Consider the following 19,957-nt stretch of genomic DNA (forward strand, 5'->3'; position numbering starts at 1 on the left):
CCTGCAGGGGGTTCAGAATTCGCTGCAAACCTGAGAAATGTGCTGGTATGGTAAAGCATTTAAGAGTACACCCAGAAGACAAAGAGAATAGAACTTTAGGACTTGGCATCATGGTCATCATGGAAAATGCGCTCTGGACTTTGTGAACATTCCTCTCTCATTTGTGTTTATCCCTTCTGTGTGATGAAGCCAATGCAGTCAACACGGAATCCCCAGCGGTAACCTCCTTCCATGTGGCCAGGTGACAGCAGCCACTACATGATCCCGATTCTGTGGGCAGCTATATGAGGGAGGATCACAAGAGAGGAGATGTCATGGCTTCATTGGATGAGGCACGCTATCCCCTTTTGCCTAAGGAAAAGACGCCTGATCCCCAAATCCCCAATTTACTATTTCCATGCATCGGTTTCCCCCTTTAGGGAAAGTAGAGAACCCTTTTCCCAACATCCTTCCGACCAACTTCCTATTCCTGGTGTAAAAACAAAAAGTGCCAAGAAAACCTTTTTCAGTTCAAATTCCCTTTCGTATAGAACTAATCCTTCATATTGAATAATTGAGAAAGGTTCTCCAATTACTGTGCACCAGTTGATATCAGTGGACTTCAATACCCACAACCACCAAAGTACTGAGACGAGGAGGAGTCTTCTCTAACCAATTGTTTGGTTTTAGTCATTCCCTGATGGCCTTCATAAGCCACTTCAAGGATTTTCTTCCCAACACCAGTTGGAGGTAATATCTCATCACTCCTTAAAATCAAATGCCCTTTTATGCATAGTTGATCAAAAACATGCCTAAAAGAATCAGGCACCTCCCCTTTTCTTAAATTGGCACATTTCATAGCACAATCCAACCTTTCCTTAACATTGATGAGGACCTCATCAGCCAACATAGCCTTACACCACTCCTCCTTTGTTACTATTGCCTGGTATATGCTCAAAATATGTTCATCTTTTTCCTCCTCAACCATATTAGCGAGCCTGGATAAACCACCTGCTGCCTTATTCTCACCAGGTAGGTACTCAATATCCCAATTGAAGTCTTTTAGTCCAGCCACCCACTTGCATATATTGGATGCCACCTTGAATTTCCTTCAAAGGTTTACAGTCTGGTCAAATGACAAACTGTATCCCCCACAGGACATGACAAAACTTCTCTATTCCCCATTTTATGGCCAAAAGTTCTTCCTGTAGTGTGCAGTAATTATTTTAAGAAGCCCTCAACACCCTAGATGCAAATGCAATAGTGTATCCTCTTTCACACCCTTTTGTGACAGCACAGCACCCAGACCATGATTACTTGCATCAGTTGTGATGATGGTACATCTCCTGGAATCAAAAGTCTTCAATGTGGGTGCGTTGGTGAGAGCAAACTTAATTTCTTGGAACTCTTTCACACTGATCGTACGAATGGAATCTCACGCCTTTCTTTACCAGTTCCCTCATGTGGGTAGATGTGCTCGCAAGACCTAGCACAAATTTGTTATAGTATTCCACCATGCCTAAAAAGGAAACTACTTTCTCCTGGTCAGCGGGACTGGGAAGATTAACAATATTGTCTACTAAATCAGCCTTTGGCTAAATGCCCTTTTCAGATATAGTATGTCCCAAATACTAAATGGATGCCTTATTAAACTTACATTTGACCTTACTCAAGGTTAAACCTGCTTCCATAAAAATATTTACCACTCTTCAACCTTTTTTTCCATGTTCCTCCTGATCTTTACCATATACCAACACATCTTCCCGGAAACACAGAACACCATTCATATCATGAAATAACTGGTACATAATACATTAAAAGACTGATGCAGCTGAAACCAATTTGAAAGGCATGCGCGTTTACATTGAAATAAACCTTCTGGCATAATGAATGCCGTCATATTACTGGCAGATGCATGGAATACGATTTGGTGATAAGCAGACCTCAAATCTAGTGCGCTCATGATCTTTGCTTCTTTAATGGTACCAAGCATCATTTCTGATATGTTGGGTAAGGGATGTCTGTCTGGGATATACAATGATTCACATACCTTAAATCAATGCATAATCTCAGTTTTCCATTAGGTTTATGTACCACTACCAAAGGAGAGACCCATTGGACAGACTCTACCCTTTCAATAACAATTCTTCTGCATGGTAAGTAATTCCTCCTCAACTGCCTCCATGATGGCCAATGGCACACTTCTGAGCTTATGTACAACAGGGACGGATTCTGGTTTCACTCTTATGTTGTGCATAAAACCCTTGAGACTGCTTAACTGATCGCGAAACACAGCATGATGATCCACATCGACATTGCCTTCTACAGCCATTTCTGATGGGACCAACTTAGTAGAGAATTGCTACATTTCTTAGAAACTTACACTTTGCTGACCTGCCTTTGAATTTCAATAAAGCCCAGACCCAACCCTCCAAATCGATTCTCTTTCCACCATAGGCAACAGGGCACATATCAACTGCATTAAGAGATATGGAAATTTGGAATTCCTTTCAAACAAATGTTTGGGCAGTAATGTGTACTTCGCCCCTGAATCCATCACCATATTGAGATTCATCTGTTGAAGTTCAATGTCAGCCATGGGTTTTTCAGTGTCAGCATCATCTTTTACAACAGTGACTTCATACGATGTAAAATCAATGAAACATGTGCAGCCTTCCATGTCCTCAGTTCAGAGCATCATATTTTATTATGAACTCGTTTTGAGTTCTGTTTTTTCTTTGTTTTTAAACACAAAGCACATAAAAAGCATTAACATATGCCACAAACTATTTTCTCACAGACATCTTTTCATATAGTCATACATTTGGTCTGGGTTTAGACAAAAAAAACAGTAGTCACATACAATACATCAAAACAAGTGAAAAAAGTATAGAGGGAAATAGATCAGTCTCTTGTTGATTGTAAGGTGCTTGCTACCCATCACCTCAACGGGTGTCTTATTAGCAATGAATGAGATTGCAGGGAATGGTGTCGACGCCGTACGTTTCGGCCCAAATGGTGGAGTTAGACCACATCCAACCTTGGTCTCCTATTTAGTCGAACCAGGCCTTAATCATAGGGTACAACCTGTTGTATACACTTATAGTTCATCCACAAGAGCAATATTCTCACTTTTTGTTCTGCAACAAGAGGTTAAGTGCCCCTGCCTATTAAGACATGCCGTGCAATCAACGCTATTTGTAACAGCTTGCAAAATGGGAAGAGCTATCACAACGAAAACATTTTCTTGTCAGATTCATCCTTTCTAAGCCTGACTCCTTGTGTTTCTCCTTTTGCGCCATTATCCTTCTGAACATTGTGCCTTATTGTCGTATCTCCTTGTCTGGCCAGTGGTTACTCCCATGTCCTGTTCTACTGTTTTTCTTTCTCATATCTTTCAACCCTGTTTTCCAACTCCTTGACACATCTGTGGTTATGCTCCACTTCTCTCGCAACCCTTATGACCTCATCAATGGTTGGGTTATTCTTGGCCCATAGTGCTTCTCTCACTTTCTTATTGCAGCATTCAAGCATTCATTGATCACACAGCCTTTCATTCAACGTGTGACCAAATTCACATGAAGCAGTTAAACCTCGAAGCGCTGTGATATATTGTTCCACTGACTTATCCTTTCCCAGTTTTCTTTTTCCAAAGTGATATCTAATATAATGCTAGTGCATTTTTTATAGTGTTTTTCTAACATCTTGATGCATTTTGCATATTCTGATAAGCCATCGGCTTCATCGTCCAACGGTGCAGTTACGTTTTCAAATTGCTCTTGTCCAGAATTCCCACGATAGTGCAGAAGGAGAACATTTTTTCCTTCTCCTGCAAACTTTAATCTGTGCATAGCTAAGACAGTGATCGAACCTCTTCTTCCAAGGAATGCTTGGCTCACCTTGAATCTCCAGAAAGTAATTAGGAGGGGGTACTCCTTGTAAAGCCATTAGATGTCCTTGTGTTATAGATTTTCAGATTAAATTTGTACTCAAATGCATGCAATTACCTGTGGCAAACGCATGCACTGTGTGTATTGGAACACGGAGAACCAATAACATTTGAGAATTGCTTGCTGAGTTTTGATGGTATAGTAGGCAGTACACTCTGGCACTGTGGCTTGGTTTTGACTGTTGTGATTTGGCAGAGTTGGTAGATCTGGCTGCGGTGATCGGTTGATGTGTGGCTCTTGTAGAGTGAAGATTTTCTTTTTTGATCGGTTATGAAACTAAGGGTGTGTTTTACCGACTTGTAGAAACATCACATCACCTTGAATCCTCTTTTATTTGAAATTGTTTGGAAGCAGAACAGATTTGTTGCAGGAATGTAGTTATTATAATGGCAGCACAATAAGGAGGATGCCCTTTCAATATGAACAATGAACACTCGACAATAGGGTAGTTGTTACGTTGTACATCAAGACAAATGGAGAATCACGAGGTCCGTATTACAGATGTACTGTTTATTTAGATGAGATGCCAAGTTGAAAGTATAGCAGTGCTAAGGTAGGTGGTAAGTGTTTAAGGCAGGGAGAAGGCATCCACTGCTCTGGTAGAAACAGAGAGTCAGCCCCAACTGAATAAAACAGAACGTTCTCTCTACCCAATAAGAAACATTCTAGATGAACATTCTGCATGGAACTAAACTAGCCTGCACATTATTAATACAAGACCCAACACATCTTCCCCCTTTAGCATTTCAAAAAGTAATTTGTAACCATGTAAATAGATAGTAATGCATAATATTGATTGGATACAATTCAAATTGTTACCCTTCGCCACAACATCATACTCCCTCAAAATGAGCCAATCCACCACCAACTGAACTGTGGCAGGCCATTACCACTCGCTCATAAAAACGGGAACCAGCCCCCAATATAGTCCAAAACAAAACCCACAGCATAATCACAGTCCAACACCCTGAAACGGAATGGTCCTAACAAGCCTTCCAAGAAGAAAAGACGTAAAACCATCCCACCTCAAAAATATAGATGGAAAAACTCACTAGTCAAGAACAAATTATAGAACAGTTATGCCACCCAAAAACAACAGTACCATTCTTAGTAAGCTGAGAGTGTACAAGTTACACACGTGTGGTGCAAAAATAACACCACCATGTGCGTGCTACTACGCTAAAATAAATAATCCAAGAATAACATTTCCTCTCATTACCCTCACAACAATTAGGTGGTGCCCATTGTAGAGTTAAAAGCTCAGTCACACATACATTACATATTGAAAACCCTCAAACCTTTCCTAGAACATGCACCATAGAGACTAATTCAGCATGAATGAGAAAATAAATTGAAAACACACAAATGCATTATTCATACCTGCAGGGTCCGTTACGATGAAGATTATAAAAGAAATTAGAAAGTTACAACTGTGAGAAAAAAATGTGTTTATTTAAATAAAGTGACACTCCACCAATTAACAACGTTGTCACCATTATGCTTTAAATAAAGTGACAGTCCACCTTTTAAAACGTTGTCACCAAACATACTTTGCTCAACAAATAACAAAAGCTGAGGCATTCTCCAAACCAGGAGAAACCCAGTTTACTAACACAATCATGACTCAACAAGCCACAATTTGAAAATGCACTGAACTTTAGTCCAATGCAAACTGTGCTGAAGTACTACGCTAGTACCTCAACTTTAAGTACCCCAAATACATAAATCCACAGCACAAGGGTACCTGTGTATTCAAATAAACAACTTAACCATGAGGTCATGGAACAACCAAAACCAGTATTGTTCCATACTTCGTGCTGTTCCTAAATGAATCAGCAACCAATCAACATCTTTTAAGATGGCTGACCTGACGTAGATCAACTCAAAACCTACTCCAAAACTTCTAATGCCCAACCAACATCAGAACCAAAACATTGTAACATTGCTTCATGTTGATGATGTAAACTCACTGCTGCAAAATAATTCCTAATGTGCAAACACACCATACTAATTGTGCTTCAGCATGAGAAAAAAAGTCAAATAGACACACACACGGATCATGCAGAAAACAGGCAGAGCATGGATGAAAATGCTGCAAAGGAATAATTGTTAGATGCAGAACATTACCATCCCAGGAGTGACACTACGGTAATATTTCATCATCAACATTCCATGAGGCAGATTAATAAAATACATTTTTCCTCAACGGCTCCTTAAAATGCCCAAAATAGTTATCTATCCAAGCTAACTCTGAATAGTTAATCTGCTCAGTAATAACAGGACACTTGTGTATTCCCCAACACGCTATAACCAACACGAGAAGGACATTCTCGAAAGTTCCTAAAAATGTCATCAAACCAATTACAAATGGATGGAGCGTCGTCCAGCCACCTCCATGCTGGCTCTTGAAGTTTTACAGAATCGCAATCCTGTTCAGGCAACGTTGACACAGTACAATCACGGTCATGAGAACTTACTGAGTCATTGTTCTGATCAAACTCCTCGGCAAACTCGACGCTGTGTCCTCGGGTACAATCAAACATTGTACGTAGTTCTTGCTGGAAGCCCTTTCACCCGGCAAATTCAGAAGCAAAATACTAACTTTGTTAAGTTCATCCCTCATAGTGGAAATGGGCCCGCTCCTTGATTAGCTCTCCGTCACTCCCTCTCTCGAATTTCTGCCAGCTATGGTGCAAGGCCAACCAGCCTTAGAAACAAACGACCGCGCTTCCATGTCATTCAAATGAGGCAGTGTGTTTTCATCGGGCCAACCGTCACTCTTGTGAGATGAAGGAGTTAAACCTCCTTCCAGTGACATCACCACCACGCTCCGGGTGATCCGCAGCTGCAGAGATCCCAATTCACACGGACCGTCTCCAGTGTCAACAACACACGAAAAGCAATTTCTCACCCTTGTCTGTCGGACCAGAGCCCAACCTCCGCCCTCTCCACTCGTATGGCTCTCACAGGCAGTTGAGGTACATAACTTCACAATTTCAATTTCTGTTACCTCAAATTGTAACGTGTGCCGAACTCCTCTCCAAACAGCACTGACACACGGTGCAGCCATTATTCGGCCGTTATGGGCTCCATCCACCCCCTCCGGCGCCGAGTCATCAACTGGGGGAAGGGGTGGGTAGCAGACCGGGTGGATGTCTTCCCATGGCGCCGGCCCTTCTTCCCGACCGCACTTTATCCCATGTAGGTTTTCATCCCTGTGTATGCTAACGATGCTGAAACTGCCAAATTCCTACACTTTACCACTCTCCGTACAATAACACGTTGCAACTGCCATTCATTCCGAGTAAAGGTCAGACACCTTGATTAATCCCATCCTTGTCGCCAATGTTACGTTGTACATCTTGAGACAAATGGAGAATCACGCAGTCCGTATTACAGATGTACTATTTAGATAAGATGCCAAGTTGAAAGTATAGCAGTGCTAAGGTAGGTTTAGTTTATTATTTGATAATGCGCTCCAAACCCAGGTGTAGCCGGGTGCAGCAGTTACAAGAATACTTAGGCTACATACATAGGTGATATATAACAAATGCAGTACATGTATTATTGATGAATTTGCATGAATACAGGTATACAGCATGTACAAGTGAATACAAAGATGCAAAGTACGGGTCCCTTACATGAGATAGTCTATTGAGAAGTTTCAGAGTTGTCAGTTAGATAAGTGTGCTAGTCGATCCAAGGCTAGCGCAGAGGCGTCAATTGTAGATCATTAGTCCATTGCCAATTTTTCACATTACATCCAAGTGTAGGGTAGGTTGGCTCTCGGTGCGGTGGGGAGTGCATTCCAGGCACGGGCAGCTCTAACCGGGAGATTTGCTCCACCAGCTTTAGATAGTCTAAATCTGGGTATTTCAAGTAGGTGGTGTTTGCCAGCTCTAGTGTGGTGAATAGAAGATTTTCTAGTCAGTCTGGCCGAGATATAAGGGGGTGCAGTATTATTCAGGCCTTTATAGGTAAGGGATAGCATCTTGAGGAGGACTCTGTCCCTAATTTTTAACCAGTGATGGTCTTTCCTGATGTTGGATATGTGGGCTCTGCGGGGTATGTCCAAAGCTGCTCTAACAGAATTGTTCTGAAGTATTTGCATTTTATTTATGACAGTTTTACTAGCGCCTACATATAGGGCATTACAGTACTCCAATTTGGACATTACTAAGGTATTAGCTAGTGTAATGCAATTAGTTTTGGAAAGGTAAGGTCGACAGGCCCTTATTAATTTGCAAGTGTAAGCTGTGGAGGAAGCTAGGGAGTTAACTTGTTTTTTGAGAGATAATGTGGAGTCGAGGTAAAAACCTACTATTTTTACCTCAGTTGCCACTTTAATTATATTGGCATCTATGTTAAAGGCACGATAATTAGGGCTAGGTTTTTTTAGGTTAGAGTCAGAACCCAGGATCAGTATCTGTTTTCTCATCATTCAGGCAGAGGCCGTGGGAGGCCACCCATGCCTGAATGAGGTAAATCTTATTTACTAGAGCCGTGTCTTCGACAAAGTTGTCAGATAGGGGCATGAGGATCTGCGTGTCTGCGTAATTAGTTTAAGTTACCCCCAGTTTGTCCAGTTTGTCAAAGAGTGGCTTAGTGAAGGTATTGTACATAGTAGGGGAGACACGTGTTTAAGGCAGGGAGAAGACATCCACCAGTCTGGTAGAAACAGAGTCAGCCCCAACTGAATAAAACAGAACGTTTGCTCTACCCAATAATAAACATTCTAGATGAACATTCTGCATGGAACTAAACTCACCTGCACATTATTAATACAAGACCCAACAGTAGTCATGGTTTGGCATTGAATACTCCTGCAAGACATGTCAAAGTTCTCCTTTATTAATGTGCACCGAGGGGTTTGGCACTGAACATTCCTTATCCCTCCTATGACGTGCAACAGTCCTCCCTGCAGTGCGAATGCTTGAGAGCTAGGTTGGCGCATGAATGAAAATGAATGTTCCTTTGACATTCGCTCACGGACACGTCACAGCTGTCTCAGCAGAGCGAATGTTCAGTAACTAGAACAGAACCCAAAGAATACAGGTGTTCCTTTGCTGTTCACACGCGAATGCTGGGCAACTTGAAAAAGGCAGGACTACCTTTGTTAATTGCTCACGGATTTCTTTTGAAACAAATGACGGATGCACGTGGTGAAAGCAGGCACTTTGTTTCCTTGAACGAAAAAAAAAAAATCTTGGTTGTTCCGACGTAAAGTACTGATAAATATACATATATACAGTGAAGGCAGAGTGTTATGGACGTAGTAATAAACAATTGTTAGTGCATGCAGCGCGCTTTGGGCACCTCGCTTTTTTATTGTGTTCCTGTTTAACACTTTCCCAGCTGTGATAGCGAGCAGAGCCTTGGTAGCTAGATGATAAAACACTGCGTTTCCGCCGTTAGGAAAGCAGAGCAGAGTTCGCATGCTGGCTGGCTGGAGAAAATAGCTTCATTTACACTTACTAATATAGTACGCTGACAGGTGCACTGACTGCTTTCATTCTCACCTTATAGCAATTTCTCACGCTGGTTGGCTGCACTCACGCCTGGTCAGTCGCAGGAACAGCATCCGCTTTCTGGTACTTATTGTCTGGACGGAACAAGTTACTTACCTGTAACTTGTTCTCCAGAATGGGTCTGGCATGGATTCACATGCTCATGAATATTCCCTGTCATCAGGCTGGGAAACCTCGGTAAAGGAAAAAATCAGTATCAGTTTCGTTTCTGATCTGTCTTTCTTAGTAGTAACCAATCACTGATCTCTGGGTCATACTGCCCCAGCCAATGACTGCCCTCTCCCTAAGCCCCGCCTCTGGCAGTCATCCTCCGATTTGGTAGCACGCAAAGTGGCAGTATGACCAAGTGAAGAGCCGCAGAGGGGTAGGCGGGAGGGTTCGCATGTGAATCCATGCCAGACCCATGCTGGAGAACAATAGTTACAGGTAAGTAACTTGTTCCTTCTCCAGCATGGGGTCTGGCATGGATTCACATGCTCATGAATAAAAGAATATATAGCAGTACACACATGCACAACCACGGGAGGTGGCAAAGGCTCAACATTAAGCATTACATCCAAAACTAAACATTAAGCAATTCTTACCTCCTCACCAGGCTCACCTTAGGTGAACAGGTTGCGCAGTACTGCTTGGCCGACCCTGGACTCCTCCCTGGAGTCCCGATCGACGCTAGAATCTTGTGAAGGTGTGCGTCGACCTACACGTAGCAGCCCTGCAGATGTCCAGCAGGGGCACACCAGACAGGAACGCCGTGGTAGCAGAGATCGCTCTGGTCGAATGGGCTCTCGGACGGCCGGGCAGCGGTCGGTTTGCCAACCGGTGACAGTGCATGATGCAGCCGGAGAGCCATCTGGAAATGGAAGTCTTTGAGAGAGCCTTCCCTTGATTCACAGATCCAAAGATCACAAACAGCTGTGACGTCTTCCGAAAACTCTTTGTGCGGTCCACGTAGAACTTCAGCGCTCTAGCTACATCCAGTGAGTTCAAAGTCCTCTCAGCCGGCGTCGAAGGCGATGGGAAGAAAACTGGTAACACCAAGGGCTCGTTGAGGTGGAAGTCCGACAGCACCTTGGGCATGAAGGAGGGGTGCGTCCTCAGCACCAACCTCGTGTCATGAAAAGTCAAGTATGGAGGCTTGCAAGATAGGGCCTGGATCTCTCCCACTCGTCGTGCGGAGGTGATGGCCACGAGGAACGCAGTCTTTCATGACAGGAACTTCAAAGACGTCAAATGTATAGGCTCGAATGGGGGGCCCCCCCCCAGGAGACTGGTCAGCACCACATTAAGATCCCACGCCGGGGCAGGAGCCTTCACCGGCGGGAACAATCGGAATAGTCCCTTCACAAATTCCTTCACCAGGCGATGAGACCACAAGGACGCCCGTCCCGTAGTCATGGTATATCGGGAGATGGCAGCCAGATGTATTTTGATGGAGGCGTGAGCCAGTCCAGCTTTGGCCAGCGACAGTAGGTACGGCAGTACTTGAGGGGCCGTAATCCGCAGAGGCTTGATCTTCTGTGCACGGCACCAGACCTCTTCCATTTATGACCGTAACACAAGAGTTGAGGACGCCCTGGCCTTTGCAAGAACCTCTCTGCAATCAGCCGGTATATCGTACCCTCCAAACTCTAGTGCCGCAGGAGCCAGGCCTGCAAGTTCAGCGACTGTGGGTCGTGATGGAGAATGGCGCCTCCTTCTCTGGAGAGTAGATCCGCGTCCGCCGGCAGCTTGACTGGTGGGGACATTGACAAGTTCAGAAGGTCCGGGAACCAGATCTGCCTCGGCCACGTCGGTGCGACAAGGATCATCCTGCACCTTGACTTCTTGAGCTGGTTGATAAGGCGGATCAGCAACGACAACGGAGGAAACGCGTATAGAAACAGGCCGTCCCAAGGGAACGAGAAAGCATCGCCCATGCTCCTCGGCTGTGGGAACCTGCTGGCGAACCTCTGGCACTTGGAGTTCGTCGCCGTCGCGAACAGGTCGATCTGGGGTTTGCCCCATTGTTGGAAGAGCCGATCCACTTGATCCTGGCGCAGTTCCCACTCTTGGCACGAGCGCAGCTCCCTGTTGAGTGAGTCGGCGATGGCGTTTTTATTCCTGCCAAGTGGAAGGGAACCAGAAACATCCCCTGGGCAACGGCCCAGTGCCACAGATCCTGGGCCTCCTTGGATAGCGCTGGGGATCTGGTGCCCCCCTGCTTCCTTATGTAGAACATTGTGGTGGTGTTGTCGGTGAAGATCCTCACCACTTTGTCCTTGAGGGACGGAAGGAACGACTTGAGCGCCCGGAACACTGCTCGGAGTTCCAGGATGTTGATGTGGAGAGCCCTCTCCTCCGGGAGCCAAAGGCCTCTTGCGTGGAGATCTCCGGTGTGGGCCCCCCCAACCCTCCAGAGAGGCGTCCGTCGTCACCGTCTCCTGAAACGCCGGGGTTTGAAAGTCCGTGCCTGTAGTGAGGTGAGCCCGGGTGCCCCACCATAGGATCGCCCGACGGAACTCCTCGTCGAGAGGGATCCTGTCCTCGAAGCAGCCCGTCGCCTGAAACCAGCGGGCGTCGAGGAACTCCTGTAGCGGGCGCATCCGAAATCTGCAAAGGGGTACAAGGTAGATGCACGAGGACATCATCCCAAGAAGGGACTTGATGACCTCACCCTGGCCACGTCCGTGGCCAACAGGTGCTGCACCTTGGCCAGGATGGTTTTGGTCCTCTCCTCTGAAGGGGGGCCAATTGCCCCACTGTATCGAGCTTCGCACCCAGAAACAGTGCTACTTGCGATGGAAACAGGTGGGATTTGGGGTAGTTGATGGCGAACCCCAGCTCTGTGAGTAACCGGACGATCCTCGCCGTATGTTCAACAGCGAGTTCCCTTGTCCTCGCCCGGATTAGTCAGTCGTCCATGTAGGGGTAGACTTAGATCCCCTGCAGGCGCAGCCACGCCGCCACTGGTGCCAGGCACTTGGTGAAAACCCTGGGTGCCGAACGGTAGAGCTCTGAATTGGTAGTGGCGTCCCTGAACCACGAACCTGAGGAAATTCCTGTGCCTTTTTAGAATGGGGATGTGGAAGTAGGCATCCTCCAGGTCCAACGACGATTAGGAAGACGCCTTCCTCCAGCTGTCCGAGCACGTGCTGGAGGGTGACCATCCTGAATTTCTGCGCCTTGATGTATTTGTTTAACTGACGCAGGTCCAGGATGGGGTGCCAACCGCCTGTCTTCTTTCTGACGAGGAAGTACCTTGAGTACACCGGAGCCCCGGAGCCTCTTGGGGACAAGCTCGATGGCACCTTTCTTGAGCATCGCCTTTACCTCCAACAGCAGTTGAGGGACATGATTCTCCTTCCTGGCCACGGGAGGAATGCGAGGGCACTTCTTTCGGAATTCCAGCAAGTGCCCGTTGGCCAGGGCGTCCAGCACCCAACGATCGGTGGACATTGACTCCCACACTCTGACGAACTTCGTCAGCCGGCCTCCCACCGGGGTGCTTCGGTGGGGGCCCGACAACCCGGCCGGGTCAGTCTTGCTTGGAGGCGGCCTTGCCGACGACGGCGGGATCCCCCTTGCTTGCTGCAACCTCTGTAGGCCTCCTGGGAGGAAGAGCGGGCCGCCTGGCGGTAAGTGGAGGAGCCACCGCTGGATCCTTTGGAGGCACCCTGTCTGCCTCAGGAGCTCCGAAAGGGCCGTCGCTGTTAAAGCACCCCAAGGGCCCGGGCCGTCTCCGAGTCGGTCTTGATGGCCTGTAGAGACTCGTCCACCGCCTTACCAAAAAGGTTGTTGCTGTCGAACGGCATGTCCAACACTCGGGTCTCGACGTCCTGGCGAAAGTCTGTCGCCTTGAGCCATCCTCGTCGACGGAGGCAAACTCCGTTGCCCAGTTGGAGAAATCCGGTATCGGCAATGTCCGTTGCCACCGTTATGGCGTGATCCGATGTAACCTCGCCTTCCTGCAGAATTTCTAGGGCCTCCGCCCTTTTGTCATCAGGCAGGAAGTCTAGCAGGGGAGCCATCTTGAACCAGAGCTCCCGGTCGTAGCGGGCTACGATCGCTAAAGCATTGGCCGCCTTAATCGTTGTGGCCACCGACGAGATGACTCGTCGTCCCAGAGTCCAACTTCTTGCCCTCGCTGTCCGGCAGGGAAGTGGAAGTTCAAGCCGCCGCGCCTGCTGCCGCCTTCTTAGCCGCTGCCGAGACTACAGAGTCCGGCGTGGGCTGGGCTCTGAGGCACAAGGGGGCGGCATCGGGGACTCGGTACTTCTTCTCGTACCTGTCCCTCTTGGCGGGTGTCATGGAAGGGTTCTTGAGGACAGCAAGCCCCTCGTCCCAGATGTCGTCGAGTAAAGGCACCGCGAGGATCGTCTTCATCTTGGCCTCTCATCGTTGGTACAGAAACCCCTCCTTTTTCTGCTCTTCAGGGTAGAGCTGGAAGAGCTCGGATGCCCTGGTTATCATGGCGTGGAAAGAGCCAACCCCATCGGCTGGAGACGCCCGCAGGTGTGGGGGAAGAGGGGTGACGACGGGATGTCTGCCATGTCATTGCCGCCGTCATCGTCCGTCCCCGTCGCTGTATCCATCGCCGTATCCTCTCTGTGGTCCGGCGAGGGGGATGAGGGGTCCACCGGTCTCGCAGTTACGAAGGGCAGAGCGGGGTGGACTCTCCCCAGTTTGTTCGGAGGACTTCCCGACGGGCCTGGTTCTGGCTCCTCCGTCGGGGTGCGTGGTAATCTCGTCCTTATTTCGGTACATAAGGATTGGATTGCCAACAAAATGGCCACCGAGCTATCCTGGGGCTCGGGCAATGGCTGCGACGGACGGGAAGGCCGCTCCACTGGGCCCTGTTCGTCGTCATCGACGCTATCTTCGATCACATCAGCGGGAACCATCCCCTGGGATCAAACCGTCTCGAACCTCTCATTATGGCTTGTGAACCTCTCGTTGAGGTCCTTCTCGGTTTCCACCAGTTCCTCCTCAGAGGCTGATTCCGAGTCTGTAATGGCCACTTGCCCCCCAACCCCCTCTTTTTCACCCGGGGGCTTCACGGGGGTCTTAGCGATGGGCTGGAAAGAGGATTCCCTCCGCGGTGGCAGGGATACTCTGGGCCCAGAGGCCGTTTCCCCTGGCGTAGTCTCAGCCGGCTCCGCCAGGGTCGCAGCGACCACTTCGGTAGAGGCCTTAGTCGGGTGGATCAAAGCCCTCACCACCTTAGGTGCGTCCTGGGCCTTCGCCTTGGGGGGAGGGTCAGCGCCTCGCTCCCCCTTTGAGATCGACCGGGTCCGCTCCAGTGGCCTACCCGGGTTCTCGAACTTCCTCTTCGCTGAACCAGAGTGTTGGCTCGTGGTCGAACGTGCCGGGGAAGTAGCGCCCTGCCTGGCAACCGAAGAGCCCGACCTTTCGGCGCTCCCGGTGCCCGTGGACTCACGGTGATTGGCCTTTTGTTGGGCCCCCGTCGCCGGGGCGCCCTCACTGGACTTAGAAGACCGCTCAGACTTCTACTTCGCCTTTTCACCTGCTGTGCCCTTCTCCAGCCAGGTGGTGAGGCAGGAACGACGATCTTGTTTGGTCCGTTCCGAAAGGTTCTTGCAGAACGCACAGTCTTTCTCCACGTGCGTCTTGTCCTAATGAAGGCAGTAGAGACATCGCAAATGCTCGTCCTCCTTGAAAACGTTATAAAATCCGCATCCAGGGCAGTTCCTGAACAGCTTGGATCCGGGCGTCGAGCTTCCCTTGTCCTGGGCCATGTCCGTTGAGGTAGGCTGCAGATCTTCCTGAATCCTCCAAGAAGTGTAAACTCGACGAAAACTTCACCCATGAGGGGCGTAGAAGAATTCCGAAACGGGTCTCCGTTATCGGAAGTAGAAACGGTGGAGCTTGAGGCTCGATTAATCGAAAAAATGAGAAAATCTCCTGAAAAAGCGTGAAAACAGTAAAAAACTCGAGAGCTAAACACGAGGACTCCCAACACTTGAGCGTGTGGTAAAAATCTGAGGATGGCTGCCAGAGGCGGGGCTTAGGGAGAGGGCAGTCATTGGCTGGGGGCAGTATGACCCAGAGATCAGTGATTGGTTACTACTAAGAAAGACAGATCAGAAACGAATCTGATACTGATTTTTTCTTTACCGAGGATTCCCAGCCCGACGACGGGAAATGAGCATGTGAATCCATGCCAGACCCCATGCTGGAGAAATAAAATTACTTAATCTTGATCCTGGCACCACGGCTACTCGGTGGGGCTGCAGTGGTGACACCAATTCCTTAAATCCTCGTCACCAGTGAAATGATTAGTCTTACACAGCAAGGCAGTGAAGATAATTTATTTACATAAAATTAGGTTAGCTATAAGCCTCACCAGCCTTATCCACAGCTCATTTCAACTGACAGCATATACATTCTCATTCCACCCTTGTCAGTTCCACATTACATATACAACATTCCCAGTAGCATCATAGAATGCTACAGAATCGCTGCGAGTGTAAGCAAGGTTGCAGAAACACCAGGAACCAAAAGGCGTTTGGCAGCTGGAGGAAGCAGGGTTACCCTCACTGAGAATTGAAGGCGTGCAGGAGCAGAGCCGTGGGAGAAGGCGGAGAGACTTTAAGGCAGTCCAGAGTGGAAGGCAAGCGGCAGAGCTGAGCCGCGAAAGGTACTGAAGATGCCAGGCAGATAGATCAGTGCGAGTCAGCCCAAGCGAAGTCGGGATCCTGGAGCATTGCGACAACTGCGCCAAACACAATTTGAACTTTGTAATGCTACCAAAACAGAAACAACAACAAGATTGTTTGGAAGTCAAAAAGGCAGAATACAAATGCAGCCCCCAACAATACATGGAGGGCATGAAATGCCGATATGGGGAAAATTGAAAGTGAACATTGAAAGCATTCCAAATAGCAAATCAAAGAAAAGATATACAATTGTGAATATAAAGAGACACTGTACATATATATGGAAATAAGAAGTCCTGGTAGGTCAGTAAAACAGGCAAGGTGCAATCCAATGGGAAGTCCTGCAAGAGAGTACACCAGACAAATTGCAAACCTGCAAGAAGTGTCAAGAAAAGGCAGTTTGTTGGACAAAGAAGGAACTTGTGTTAATGAGACTTACAAGGCTAAACAGCTTTGTACCCAACAGGATTGTTGTGAGCCAAGGAGAGACACAAAGAACTGTTAGAACAAGAGACATTGTCATCCCATTGAGGAATCCATGGGAAGGGAACCGCCCTCTAGAACCAAGGTTCTGTTAACTTGGAGAACGTAACACTTTTTGCAAATACCAGGTTAAGGACATTTCCCTTCACACTCTATTATTTTGTTTGCAGCGTGAGGGTCAGGCTAGAACGTTTGGACACAAGGACGGCTTTTGATTTCAGACAGCCTGTCAAAGACAGATCCTTAGTTTGTGGTTATAGGTAGGGACATTACTCTTCGAGCAGGGCCAGAGAAGCATGGTCCCAACCAGTTTAAGTTAATAAAAGTCTTTAACCAAAAACAAGACAACTTTGAGTTAGACTTTCATTTCGGACCCCTCACAGGTCTTACATGGAGAGATCTAGCCACAATTGGTTAACCTTCCCTCAACCCTGCCAGTTATTTGGAGCAAATAAACCAATAAAAATATATTTTAAAAAAAATCTTAAGTACAAACAATTTACATCAATCCAACACTGTCGAATCACGTGTTTAAAAATAAAATTTAAAAAAACTGTTTTCTTTTTGTTTTTCACCCCGCTCCCCCTCCCTGTCCAACATCACCAATCGGCACAGCCACTTTTACAGGAATCTCCTCAACATCATCTTGTGAGGAAACTCCATCCTCCAAATCATCCACTCTGCTCTCAAACAGACGCTATTAGATGTCTCCAACCTATCAATGCTTGTGCCTCTTCCCCCCCCTCCCCTCTTCTATTCGTCGAGGCTTCCTGCCACGCAGTTTCGGCGTTCGCCCATTTCCAGAGATCTTGCCACCAGGCCTCCACACTTGGTCTATTCTTCGCTCTCCAACTCATGCCAATTCTGCGCTTGGCTAGCATGTACGCCAAATCATTAAGCTTGGTTACATGTATGAGGTTACGCGGTCTAGGGAACCCTCCAACCATCGCTGCCCATAAGGAATCTACGTCAAGCATTATCTCCCTTCCGTCTAGGAGGTGTGCCACTTCCTCCCAAAATCTAACCTCCGGGCATACCCAAAACATACGCGCCATTCACTTCTCCACATTTCGGGCACGACTGCGGCACTGCATCCTTAAACCCAGCTATCTTCTCAGGGGTCATATATGCTCTATGCGTTACAAACAGCTGAATTTGTTGTAACCTCACGTTCCTAGAAACTTTTTTTATGATGCCCTTGTATCCTGTGCCACAACCACGCGGCCATCGACTCCCCTCCTTTTTCCTCCCAATCTAGCTTCACCTTATTCACTTCCTTCCCAACCCGGGTCACCACTAGTTGAACAAGTTACTTTCTTACCTGGTAACGTTCTTTCGATGGGATGGTCCGACGACGTATTCCATATCTATGACATGTAATCATCACAGCTGTGCTGCTTCGGAAACTTTTTTCGGCGTCTGCGTCCTGCGTCCTGCGTCGATGAGCCGTCGTCGAGGGCCTCCTCCGACGTCATCCGATGTGATAAGTAGGACGCACGACGCCCGTAGCCTCAGTTGTAGTTTTTTCCCCCAGAACGTGTGACACTAGTCAACTGCCAGTCAGACACAAAGCCTTGCGGAACTTAAGCTGCAATAGCAAAAGAAATTCTGCAGCGGGGAAGGCAGGACGGGAGCGATATGGAATACGTCGTCGGACCATCCCATCGAAAGAACGTTACCAGGTAAGAAAGTAACTTGTTCTTCGAGGGGATTGGGTCCTCCGACGTATTCCATATCTATGACAGACTCCCAAAGCAGTACCAGAGCAAGGAGGAGGGAAAGAATTTAGAATCAAGATTTAGAATAGCCAATCAAATAGCAGAGCAAAGGACCGCCTTGCCAAAGGCCAGATCCTGTGCTCGGATGGAATCGAGGGAATAGTGACGTACAAATGTATGTACTGAAGCCCAGGTGGCTGCATCACAGATGTTGCGAATAGGAACACCCCTCTGCAGGGCATTAGACGCAGCCATACCCCTGGTAGAATGGGCCCGCAAGCCAGCCGGTGGGTCCTTACCCGCCAAGCGGTAGCACTCCGAGATGGCCAAAATAAACCAGCGAGACAAAGTCTGTTTCGTCACAGCTTGCCCCAAACGCTTTCCAGCGTAACCAATAAAGAGTTGATCGTCCACTCTGACCCGGGACATACGTGAAACATAAAAGCTTAAAGCTCTCCTAGGATCAAGCCTATGGAGCCTCTCCTCTTCCTTACTAGGATGCGGAGGAGGAAAGAATGCCGGAAGAACAACCTTCTGGGCCAAATGAAATTCCGTCACTACCTTCGGAAGAAAAGAAGGACGAACTCTAAGGACAACCCTGTCCTTGTGAAATACAGTGAAGGGAGGCTTAACTGAAAGTGCCTGTAACTCACTCACTCTGCGAGCGGAAGTAACCGCAACCAAAAACAGTTTTCAGAGTTAACAGCCTGGGCAAGAATGTAAAGGCTCAAACGGAGCATCCATAAGAAGCTTAAGAACAAGGTTTAAATCCCAACCGGGCACCAGGAAAGGTGACGGAGGGAACACATTAGTGAGCCCTTTCAGAAACTGCGAAATCAAAAGGGATTTTAAAGTAAAAACACTCTTCAGACGAGCGCTTAAAGATGGACAGCGCCGCCAGATAACCTTTAACGGTACCCACTTGCAAGCCCCTGTGGGCCAAAGAAAGTAAAAAGGACAGAACCATGGGGATGTCACATGCAAAAGGATCCACATTCTGAACTCTGCACCAGTCGCAGAACTTACGCCAACGGCAACGGTACAGAGACTTTGTTGCTGGCCTTCGGGCCGAAAGCAACACCTCCATCACGTCCTCAGGGAGGTCCCAATCCTTATACCTCAACCTTTCAGAAGCCAAGCGTGAAGGTTGAGTGATCTGACCTCTGGATGGAGAACCTGACCCCCCTCCCGTGAGAGGGGATCGTCTTGGTAGGGAAAACGACGTGGAGGGCAGATGGATAAGTCGAGAAGGTCCGGGTACCACGTCCTCCGAGTCCACACCGGGGCAATGAGGATCATCCGGGAACCGAACTTCCGTAACCTCTGCAGCACTTGCGGGATGACGGGGACTGGAGGAAACGCGTACAGCAGCGGGAATGACCACTCCACCACGAACGCGTCTCCTAAGGCTCCTTTTATAGGAAATTCCCGCGAGCAAAACCTTTCGCACTTCCGGTTGACACTGGAGGCGAAGAGATCCACTTGAGGGGTCCCCCAAAGGGCAAAGATCTCCAGGAGAATCTCCTGAGCCACCTCCCACTCGTGAGAGATTGCGCTCTGCCTGCTCAGAGCGTCCGCCGTCACGTTCTCGACTCCGGCCAGATGAACTGCCGAGAGCGAAACTTCCTGCTGGATGGCCCAGA

The 19,957-nt window shown here is 47.8% G+C and overlaps 1 protein-coding gene across 2 annotated transcripts in view; it reads right to left on the minus strand.

The window, feature by feature from the left end:
* TCEA2 (transcription elongation factor A2) overlaps window positions 1-19,957 on the minus strand; it is a 991,119-nt gene that overhangs the window by 707,065 nt on the left and 264,097 nt on the right. The window contains exon 1 of one of the 2 annotated variants that reach the window (XM_069650840.1): window positions 6,407-6,583. The exons of the other annotated variant lie outside the window; for it this stretch is intronic. Within the exon in view, the coding sequence (XP_069506941.1) occupies window positions 6,407-6,472 (66 nt within the window). The 5' untranslated portion in view covers window positions 6,473-6,583. Of the gene's footprint in view, window positions 1-6,406; window positions 6,584-19,957 lie in introns of those variants that run through there. 2 annotated transcript variants of the gene reach the window in all.

The sequence above is a fragment of the Ambystoma mexicanum genome, chromosome 3p, assembly GCF_040938575.1.
Source record: "Ambystoma mexicanum isolate Mex_15411 chromosome 3p, UKY_AmexF1_1, whole genome shotgun sequence".
Lineage (NCBI taxonomy): Eukaryota > Metazoa > Chordata > Amphibia > Caudata > Ambystomatidae > Ambystoma > Ambystoma mexicanum.